This window comes from Schistocerca serialis, chromosome 2 (assembly GCF_023864345.2).
Source record: "Schistocerca serialis cubense isolate TAMUIC-IGC-003099 chromosome 2, iqSchSeri2.2, whole genome shotgun sequence".
Classification (NCBI taxonomy): Eukaryota; Metazoa; Arthropoda; class Insecta; order Orthoptera; family Acrididae; genus Schistocerca; species Schistocerca serialis.
The window spans coordinates 1,163,410,686-1,163,422,237 of record NC_064639.1 but is presented as its reverse complement, the minus strand read 5'-3'; the positions used below and the strand labels follow the sequence as shown (position 1 = coordinate 1,163,422,237).

Below are 11,552 nucleotides of genomic sequence, written 5' to 3'. Positions count from 1 at the left end.
ACGCTTTCTAGAACCAAATGAATCTATGTGAAATTAGTTTTTAACAATTCATGCAAAACTACTAGCAGGGAAATCTCTGTCTGTGACTTCGAAATGTGTGACATACATAGGTGAAACCCTTAGATGATCTACTAACAGAAATAAAATGCTTGAAAGACGGCAGTATTTACTTGGCAATACATTCTGTACAGAATATGAATACTGGTATATAAACAAGTTGTCAGTTACCTATAAACAAACTGCATGTTTATGTAAATAGCACAACTGCTGTCTTGAGGATTATGTACAAAAATGTGTAATTAGTACAACTACAAATCAATAAAAGTACCACAACGATAATTTAAAAACTATTTATTGAATGTGACAGCAATAAAGTTGAGAGTTTACATTATCATTGTCCAGGTGTTTCACTGAGATACACTCTAGCTGCAGTTTCACAACACTATTTTTTATTTTGTTTTAGATACGAATATCATGAGAAAAGACGTGAACAAATGATTCCTTATACACTATACCTGCATCACAACATAGTTTAAATGCTGACTGTAACACTCGAAAAGGAATAACTCAATTCATATATGATTGGTATCAGTTGATTGCGCCGTATCTCCTTCTCCAAAGCCTTTGCGAAGTATGGAACGAGTTCTGAGTCATCAAGTCATGTACTGGGAGTCATCTTAGTGTCTTAGTTTGAATAGCATCCAAAAACTACCGTTATGACAAAGTCCATTATTTGTTTTCAAAACTGTTCCACTATACCCTTTTTGCATCCGAACCATAAAGTTTCCTATACTCAAGTCAATAACTGGACGTACAATAGCGATTATCGCTTTTTTCTATGTGAACAGGGACGATGTCGGTGTGGAGGCATCCCTTGGTGCTCTGAATTACCAGTTGAACAATACTGTGAGATCTCCTTCGTTCTGCTGAAAGTGATGTACGTGTTAGGATCTCTGTCGAATGCCAAGCCACGCACCACCCTTTATAGAGAGCGACACACTATTGCCTGGATCGAGTTTTAACGGAATTAGTGTCTTGGAAACAACTTCTATATTAAACTGGGACATGAGGTACAGCAGCAAAGTTTTTGCCTCCATGGTAGCGAATCTCTGGGCTGCAACAAGGAAACATTAACAACGTTATTCTCATATCACATACAATGAGAGCAATATGATGGTAAATTTGTTCATACACCATAGATTTATGGTCTGTGAATTTCTTGCATTTTGAGCTGCTAACGGTGAGAAACTACAATTTTTGTCGGTGTGAAGTTGAAGTATTTGTAAACATGAGTCACAAGAGAAAGCATAGGACTAGCCACTTTACGCTGAGCAGGGCTCAATGTAAAGTGGCTAGTCCTATCCTGTCTGTTGTGACTTATGTTTACAACACAGTTTAACTTCACACCTACAAAGATCCATGCTGAAGCGAGTCTGAAACATTGGTACATAAATAAACCAGTACATGAAGCACGAATGATGACCAGAAATACACAAAACAGGAAAATAGGTTTTGTTAGTGCATAACATTTTACGATACAGACTCAAATTTTCTCTGAATCTAATTACTGTTTTTTAGAAAAAGATGAGTAAATTTACTTTTGCGGCTACACCAGCGTCAGTCCTTGGGTGAAGTGCACGTTTAGTCGTTCAGACAGCTAAATGTATTTACGTTGCATTTTTTTTACCAACAGTTCAAAAACAGCCATGTATCAAATAAGATTGGCGGTGGCGTAACATTTATGGTGTACAAAAGGTCATAATCAACTTTTTCTAGGAATAACAGCAAACAAACGTATCACCTTACGTACTCAAAGTAGGTACAATACAGAGTGGAGTAGTTGCGAATTAACGCGGCGCACAAGTGTGTTACAGGACGGATTTGAACTTCACTGATAAAGCTTCAGAAGTAGTTTAGAGCTGTTTTGCGAAGTAGAACCGTAACACTTCAAAAAATGGTTCAAATGGCTCTGAGCACTATGGGACTTAACAGCTGTGGTCATCAGTCCCCTAGAACTTAGAACTACTTAAACCTAACTAACCTAAGGACATCACACACATCCATGCCCGAGGCAGGATTCGAACCTGCGACCGTAGCAGTCACACGGTTCCGGACTGCGCGCCTAGAACCGCGAGACCACCGCGGCCGGCGTAACACTTTACTTAGTAATTATTTCTTCTTACTGATCTGAATTTGGCCAACTCTGGGCCATGTAAAGCAATATTTATAATTCAAATTGCTTTGAGCACTATGGGACTCAACTTCGGAGGTCATCAGTCCCCTAGAACTTAGAACTACTTAAACCTAACTAACCTAAGGACATCACACACATCCATGCCCGAGGCTGGATTCGAACCTACGAGCGTAGCGTTCTCGCGGTTCCAGACTGTAGCGCCTAGAACCATACGGCCACTGCGGCCGGCAAGATTTATGATTTAGTCTTTCGGTTGCTATTTATTTTCCTTTTTTCAAGTTTTTTTCATTATTTCGCTGTCATGGCTGATTATTTGCATTTTTTTCTTCTTATTCTTTAAAATCCTGACTGTTTTTCATTATGCTCTTAATATTTCTCTGTTTTGAAACTCTTAACCCCGTAGAGACATTTCTTCTAACTTTGGTCTTTTGACGGTTATTGACCCACATTTTTTTTCTTTTTGTTACTGAAATAATTGTTTGCTTAATCAGTGTTATTCCGTTCCTTTTACGTAGACGAATACGTGGGGAACTGCTTACTCTCCAACAAGATCGGCGGTGGTGGCTACTTTACTACCCCTATCTGTACTTCATAGACATCAACATCCTCTCTGATAATGAGTATAGTCTCCTCGGCCTTTACATAACGCATCTACAGTGACCTCTATACCACCTGAACGTTGAACTTCCGCTGTCTGATCGTGCCAGCCATAGATGATTATGTTTCGTTTCTTGCCGAACTACAACATGGATGCTAGGAAATGTCACTAGAACACGAAAAGGAAATACTTTCAGATTCCGCTCTCATATCAACCTGTTATATCACAAATTGACATAAAGTTCAAAACAAGAAATCGGTCTGCAATTCTTTGTCACGCACAGGCCGACCGATATTTCTTGCCAAACTGCAACATGGCGGACGATGCAAAGCACATGAATTTGCATACTCGCTGCAGTTCTGTACTCAGAGACCAGACTTCTACATCCAGGTTGTATAGAGATCTCTGTATTCGACCAATAGAATAGAAATATCTCTGGAGTGAGCATTCAGATGCGCAGAATTGATTTTCTATTATCAACATACTTTGCCACCATTGTCACGGGACGACGTAGATTTGTACGTAATGTGTCCTATAAATTTCGAATAGCGTCATATCACTCGTACCGTTAGTACAAACAGATTAACTTCGTAGGTGCCATGGACTTGGTATAGGCGATTTGTAGACACCATAGCAATATAAATTTGATGCCTGGAATAAGCTGGACTCGTAGTTTTGACCAGCAAAATGAACGGGAATCACGTCACGGTATCGTCACATCAGTTCGCTTAGCCCAGTACCGAAAGACGTAAATATATTTATGAGCCAACATCTGTGATACAAAATGTCAAAGGAATTGAGGAACTAACAACGTCAAAGGTTATTAATGGCCTAAACAAAATTCATAACGTATGTTCTTGACAAGTTTTGTTCGGTAATGTGCTGAAAAGTGAAACATCATTTAAAAACACCGACATTTAATTGCTAGAGGAAATATACACATACAAACACGTCAAGCAATAGCTATAAACGAAGAAATGGAGCCTGTTTACCTCATCCGTTATGTTTTTTTCTAACGTAGCTAATAACGTCATGAACAACTACGTTTTCTCCTTCATTAGAGTTGACGTTTTCACTTAACATGTTAGGTAGTGGAAATTGCTTCGTTAACTTATGTTCTTATTTACATGCATGTCAGCTCTGTTCTGTTATTGTAAAAACTGAATAATTTTTCGCTTTGAGATATCTGACATCGCTGGTGTAAGAACACTCAATATAAAAAGTATCCAAGTCGTCACGGAACATTTGCAACTTTCCACGAATGCAGAACAATAAGAAAATAAATATTACTATATTACGACACAAAAACACAGCAGCGAAAATAGGTTAACTTACGATGTTAGCAGGCGACGACACCGTCAAAACTTCCTTCGCGAGAAACTTTGTGCCGTGATGTAACGGTCCGTTGACGAGCAGTGTGAATGCCTCTATTTGAAATGCATTGTGAAATGTTTACACGTGACGAGACGTGACGCCCATTGAGAAATGGCCTTAAGAAAATAGCGTCGTCCCGAGAGATCACGTGACACTTCCGGTTTAATGCTGACAAGATGCTCTGAACGCAATGCTCGAGATATTTCTACTCAACGATTCGACCGACCTTTACATACACAACGCTCCTGCAGCACGAATTACGACAGTCGTTTTCCTTCGATGACGCAGGAGGAAATCACGGAAAACTTGAGTTCTCATTTGAACTTGACACGACACAAAAACCGAGGGAATTTCATCAATGATATTGCACTACTCGCTTGCAAAATCTCTGTAGTGTCTCCTCATACTTTTTGTTTTCCATCGTGTGTTTAACGTGTCTTTAATGTAGTGATGCTGATCCTGCTTTTCTTTAAGAACTGACATAATTCAAAATAAAAAATAAAGTACAGCTTACCTATACAAACACGAGGTCCTGACCCGAATGGAGAGTATGTGAACGGTACGATGAGCTGCTTGTTCTCCGGAGTGAAGCGCTCAGGCCTGAAGCAATCTGGCTCTGCGAAGTATTTGGGATCGTTGTGGATTCCGTGAACGGGCACCCAGATCCCGTCTCCAGGTCGCAGTTCGACGCTCGGGCACGAATCCGTGGCTGGTAGGCGGTACGTGCGGACGCATTCTCGGTCCAAGAAAGGCGCAGGAGGGTACATGCGCAGAGTTTCTGGAATGTTCATTAAGAAAACCATTGGATATTGCAGCTGTTCCACAACAGTTCTTTTCATTAATGTGAAGCAACGATCCCACAGGATTTACACATAGTAAGTAATAGTATACTAACAATCAGATCAGTTTGTAATTCGTTGTGTTTTCCCTGTGTTGTATTTGACTTTACAAGTGTGCAGTGAAGTTACAGTGTCTTTCTGCCGTTTATATTTTATTTCTTGGAAACTGCATAATCTACGTACTGTATAACCCGTTGCAGCAGTGGATCGTAACATTCTATAAAGTTGGTAAGGCTCTTGTTTTCCAAATACATCATTTTGTCACGAAGAATATTGTTTGACAGATATCCGAGAAGTGTTTAGAAAGACAAAGAGAAGCAGTACCACGTAGGGCTAAAAAGATGTAGAGACCGTCCACTACGTCAGCCATACCAAAATAAAACAACAACGCAACAAAACATCATGTGACATTCCGGTGACGGATTACACTGCAATCATCATATGGCACGCGAGATATCATCTGATTACGAACGTGACGTACGTCGCCGAGAAAGTGAGCCTACAAGAGACTATCACCCGTTACACACCGAGGAATGGTTCAAATGGCTCTGAGCACTATGGGACTTAACATCTGAGGTCATCAGTCCCCTAGAACTTAGAACTTCTTAAACCTAACTAACCTAAGGACATCACACACATCCATGCCCGAGGCAGGATCCGAACCTGCGACCGTAGCGGTCGCGCGTTTTCTGACTGAAGCACCTAGAACCGGTCGGCCACATCGGCCGGCTACCGAGGAATCATTTGAACAAGTTCCTGATGTTACTTGATCGTTGCTAGGAGTAATTCTTGCTCTAGGATCTCGAACAATCGAATTTTCTAACAGTGTGACTCGGGCCACCACAGATCCACTTGACGTTTCGCATCAGGAATTAAGAAGTCAGAGTTCTTCACATTTAAGCGGCCGTGACTAGAAATACGTGTCGTTTAACCAGATTCCTTCTTTTCACTCGGCAACGAACCAAATGTCATACTTCACGAATTATCTTCTCTGTTATACTTTGTGTTCTGTGATTGTAACTGGTTTAGATGTTGCTTTGCTACAGTGAGGTGGCAAAGCTCATGCGATATGTCGTAAAATCGTGTCGGAGCTCCTTCTGCGCGGCGTATGGTGGTTCAAAAAATGGTTCAAATGGCTCTGAGCACTATGGGACTCAACTGCTGAGGTCATTAGTCCCCTAGAACTTAGAACTAGTTAAACCTAACTAACCTAAGGACATCACAAATATCCATGCCCGAGGCAGGATTCGAACCTGCGACCGTAGCGGTCTTGCGGTTCCAGACTGCAGCGCCTTTAACCGCACGGCCACTTCGGCCGGCGGCGTATGGTGGTACAGCGTGCAATGTGTGGTTTTCATGAGCAATAAAAATGGAGGAAATGATGTTTATGTTGATGTCTCTTCCAATTTTCTGTACAGTTTCCGGAACTCTCGGAACCGAGGTGATGCAAAACTATTTTTGATGTTTGCATTTACCTAGAGAATGCTGCTGCTGATAGTCTGTTCTCTGACATTGCTGCTGTGTGATCAAACCAGGTCAACCTTCGCTCCTTTAGCACTTCTACGATATTACGGTGCTTGTTCAACTACCGCAGTTGTTCTTTCTATCTTATTCTCCGTCCCATGTTATTTTCGTCGAATACAAGCTGATTTTTTAAAAATGTTTTCGTTTTGGATATTAATAGTTTTTGTTCATCTCAGTTTCATTTTCTTCTTCTCTCAGTTTACAAGACGGGGCCTGTAGGAGTTTTTTAAATATTTTTTTGTCTGACGTCAGTTGTGATCAGTAGCCTCATAATTTCTCATGTAGCCTGGGGTAGCATCTTGCATGAAATGGGAATATGGCGACTTAGATACGAGTCAGAAGCAGTTCCTTACTTTTATTCTTGAAACCTAGGGAATGTTCGCCGGCTGCTTTTAAACCTAGCCGGTGGGTACGAATTTCAACTGCAGAGGTGTAACTTCGCGCCTACTTAAAAATCAATCAAGCAATCAAAATCAAGCCTTCGAGAAAATTCTGTAAGTTTTTTCTGTTAAGAAAGGACTTTATTACAGTTTCTGGCGTGCTCTTCCTGAACCCTGACTGGGCGAGCAGCTGACGCTGTTGTGTGTTGGCCTCTAACCCCCCCCCCCCCCCCCCACCACGCTCCCCTCCATAACATGTACAAGCAGAACGTCGCGTCAGGGAAGAAACGAACAAGAGATTCTGTGGTCACTCTTCTCAGAGTATCTGGAGAGTACGGACATTATGTTGTAGGGAGGAGACGTAACTTTGAGTCAGCTCTCAGTAAACCCTGTTGGTGTCAGCACCTTTAGCAATAGGTTGTGAATGACGATCGTTAATTTATATTTTGCCGTGTAAAATTTGCTTTCTCGTGTGAAACTTGGTACCATGTACTCAACATGATGTAGAGACTTGCACCCACTCATTTGAACGCCCCTACCGTCTCTGGTAGTCAATCTTGTAATTAGTTATCAGCTACTATTACTAGAGAGATTATACGCCCTCCACCTGTTTATCAATTTTATCGTCCGTATTCTACAAATCCTTCTAGAAACCGACGTGTCCGCCAGTCACAGTTTTCTCTTATTATCTTTCACTGTGCAACTAGGCCTTCATAACTGGTGCGTGAGTTGTAATCCACCCGTACGTACATCTTGATCCCACATAGCGAAGGAGGCTCCTTGCTGCTGATCGTCACACAAATTGTCATTATCCTCTCACCACATGTGAAACCTCGTGACCTAGTCACCTACGTTTGGTGATAAGATTGCTGGTTATAACTACGAAGGGTTCCGCGGCCAGTGTTATAATGATTAAGATTCTTCTGGGTGTTGTACCGCTTCGTCGAATAAAATACTTTAATTACAAACTTAAAACCGATGTTTCGACTGCATTACAACGCCCTTCCTCAGGGCAAGACTGGCTTTTCTGGAGGAAAGGTGGCTCTGTTTATTGCAGGCGGTCGGTGTCAGTATGACTTATATTTGAAACTTTAATGGGTCGAGTGTATAATAGGCTAGTCATGACGGAAGGCGGAGCGTAGGAAAGAAGCTATTGATTGGCTAGCCTGCTTGTCAGTGGTTGACGACAGTCTGCAAATCAGTGCCTGGCTTCTGGCGAGCACGTTTTCTTCATAGTGCGCGCGTAAATGCCCTGACAGTTCCCCTGTAGCTGTTTGTGTAGGCTGTCCCGATGCATGACTTCAGATTTTTCTATTTGCATCCAGATATTCTGTCTTCTCTTCATTAAAACTTAGTATAGTTTTTTCAGCCATTTTTTATTCTTTTGATTAATTATGTTTTGGAACTACTTATTAATACTATAACATCTACATTGGCAAGTGTAATAATGCTTACATCCCGCAGTTGGGTCCATTAGGGTCACTTTCAGTAGATTATCCACCGATCTTCTGTAAGGCGAGGTTAATATAAGTGAAATGGCGATCCCTTGTCTCAGCCCAGTGTAGACTTTGAAGAGCCTCAATAAATCTGAAGAAGGGCATGATTCCAACAAGCCTTATTTAAATTACTGTATTTGCACTACTAGTTTCAGACACTTTTCGTTTTCAAATGCATCTACATGTGCAGATATGGTCTCATCGTTATCAGTTCGTCAAAAACTCGCGCGTCATGCAGATCTGTGCTCAGCACGGTCGTCAACGATCATCTTATCAAATCACATTATATGCACTTGTGTGATTTGTAGTAAAAATTACTAGAAGATGACCGTTGACGACCGTGCTGTGCACAGATATGCATGGCATGAGGTTTTGTTTAACGAACAGATAAAGATGTGTCCATGTCTGTTACTGTAGATGCACCTGAAAATGGGACAGTGTCGGAAACTAGCAGTTCAAGTAATTTAAAACACAGTCTGAAAGAATCATGCAGTTTTTCATCATCATCATCGTCATTGCCGCCGTAGTCGTCATCAATATCTTCATCTTATACTGCTTCTTACTCGTCTTCCTCCTAAAGCCTATTTCCTTCACTACTCCAGAGTCTACCCGACCGGTTGTCGATCCATCTTTTCCTTGGACGTCCAGTATTTCCTTTACCTATTAGTGATTTATTTCTTACGGTTTTCACAATCTTCCGTTTATCCATGCCATCTGTTCGTTCCATTCATGATTTCTGTTATGTACCAACTCATTAAAGGAGCCCAATCTACGTTCTTTTCTAATGCTTTCTCTTCTCTCTCTGTTTCTCAGAGCCTTCCCTGTAATCCTTCGAAGAATGTTCATTTCTGTGGTTTCCAAAAGTCTTTGTTGATGTTTCAGGTCTTGTCTCAGCTGTGTATGCCATAACTGTCTCACTATTGTTTCATTTATTCCTGCCTTTACATCTTTCCATATATGCTTACCTTTCCAATTTATATATTTAAGAGCCGGCCGAGCGGTTCTAGGCGCTTCAGTCCGGGACCGCGCTGCTGCTACGGTCGCAGATTCGAATCCTGCCTCGAGCATGGTTTTGTGTGATGTCCTTAGTTTAGGTAGGTTTAAGTAGTTCTAAGTCTAGGGGACTGATAACCTCAGATGTTAAGTCCCCCAGTGCTTAGAGACATTTGAACCATTTTTATATATTTAAGCACTCTGACACTATTTTTGCTTTTGTTACTTGTTCTCTAACTTCCTTCACGACATTTCCACTGTCGCTGGACAGTCTCTTTCTTCCATTAGCCTATTGTGCCAGGCGGCAGCTTTGAAGGTCTGAGCTGACGAGAGAAAAAGAAGTACTCCCTCGGGCCCCGAAACCTAATGCCGTTGTGGTCGAGAACATAGGAACTGACCAAGAGAGTCCGGCAGGAAAGGCAACGGGAGGGGCTTGACGCCAGTAATTTCAAGTACCGTCGTCAAACTCAGCTCACGGACCTACGGTCGCTGACGCGTGTATTCCCGTAGTTCTTTTTCACATTTTTTTGATATTTTCAGTTTCTCCTACCGGTGTCTGTACATGACATAAAGTTTTCTCTCTACCAATTTCAACGAATCTGGTTAATTTCGAGGATATTTGAAATTTACAAATCGTGCTTAGACGTGTCTAACGGTGTATGCTATCACAGGCCTTTTGAAATATGGAAACATAGGAACATCTGCATTGTAACTTTTCTCCCCGTGAATAAATGATCCAGTGTGAATTTTTTTCTCCGGAAAACGTACTGTTAGTCATCAATTAGTTATTCAGTTAAGTGGAATAGCCTGTTTAACAACCAAATAAAAGATCTAAAGATCTAAAGATATCAGGAAACAAAAATAAGAAATAACGTTCAGAAACGACCGGCTGCAATTACTCGGCTTCGGTGTCATCCCGACTCACCGGAGAAGACCATGTCGAGGTACTGGCAGCCCATGACCTGCTCGTAGCTGGGCTGCCCCCCGCTCTTCTGCATCAGCTCGTCCACCTCCTGCTGCAGCCGCCTCTGGACGTCCTGGTGTGTGGCCAGCAGGTAGCTGCAGAACGTCAGTGCAGTGGACACGGTGTCGAAGCCGGCGAAGAAGAATATCATCGCCTGGGCCGCTATGTCCTCGTCCGTGAGATCTGCCGCAATGAGAGGAACACTGTGGGCCAAGTAAGGAAAAAAAAAATGCTCTAATAAAGATTCCGTTCTTTATTTACAGCTCTCTCTGGTAACCACATTGCAGAAATAATGAAAGTGAGGTCCCCTCTTATCGTAGAATGCCAATCTTTTTTTCATCTATACGTGTTTCGGGACTTACGGGACAAAAAACGATTCTTTATTTAAGTTTAAAAGAATAAAAATAAATTAGAAAAACAGAAGTTACGTCTTCGCGTTTGCTATTGTCGTCTTCTTATTCCGAGAAGATATTTTGTGTTGTTCAAGCCATGTTCAAGTTTACTCGGGCCTCAGAAAGTCTTTTGTTTGTAATGGTGTTTTCGATTTAGTTAAACTGGTCTTTGCATTGTAAATAAGTTCATAAAAGTACTGAGTCCCACTTCTGTACAACAGCCAGTCCCAACTCTAATCCACGTCAATCCGACACTAAATCTTTTAAGATTCTATGGAAAGACCACATCACGACAAAAGACTGTCTCGTTTTAAATTTTTGTGATGTGGACCCCCAGGCCGCAACCTAGAAAGCTGTGCATAAATTCGGCCCTGCAGTGTAGAACTATACCGTGCAAACCAATGTGACGTGCACGGCAGAGGGCGCGCCTCGTCGTATACGGCTAATCAGTGTAAACTCGCAGAAAGTTTTACCTGACCAGTGCTGTTCTTAACATAACGCTTCCTCCTGCCGGCTACTTACACCTGCGTTTGCCCTCGGCGGTGCCGTTCTTCTGCCCGTCCTCAGGTGCCAACTCGCCACGGCGCGCCTGCATGAGCAGGTGGATCATGTCGTGGCGGATGATTCCTTGCTTCTCTCGAGTCTGAATTGTCTCTACCACCAAAGACTTGAAGAAACTCACCGCCTTCTGACTGAAGAAGGGAATACCCAGCATCTGAAGTTCATAAAGTAAATTAAATCATTCTTTTGCTACACTGTAACTAAAGTGCCTCTACATGCCTGCGTAGTTTACAAACG

The 11,552-nt window shown here is 41.9% G+C and overlaps 1 protein-coding gene across 1 annotated transcript in view; it reads right to left on the bottom strand.

Annotated features, from left to right (window-relative positions):
- Positions 1 to 335: 335 nt before the first annotated feature.
- The window catches only part of LOC126458635 (cytochrome P450 9e2-like), an 85,731-nt gene continuing 74,514 nt past the window's right edge, over positions 336 to 11,552 (bottom strand). The window contains exons 5-8 of the mRNA XM_050095803.1: positions 11,277 to 11,469; positions 10,324 to 10,545; positions 4,681 to 4,944; positions 336 to 1,114 (exon numbers count right to left, since the gene is read on the bottom strand). Coding sequence (XP_049951760.1) covers positions 945 to 1,114; positions 4,681 to 4,944; positions 10,324 to 10,545; positions 11,277 to 11,469 — 849 coding nt within the window. The 3' untranslated portion in view covers positions 336 to 944. The remainder of the gene's footprint in view (positions 1,115 to 4,680; positions 4,945 to 10,323; positions 10,546 to 11,276; positions 11,470 to 11,552) is intronic.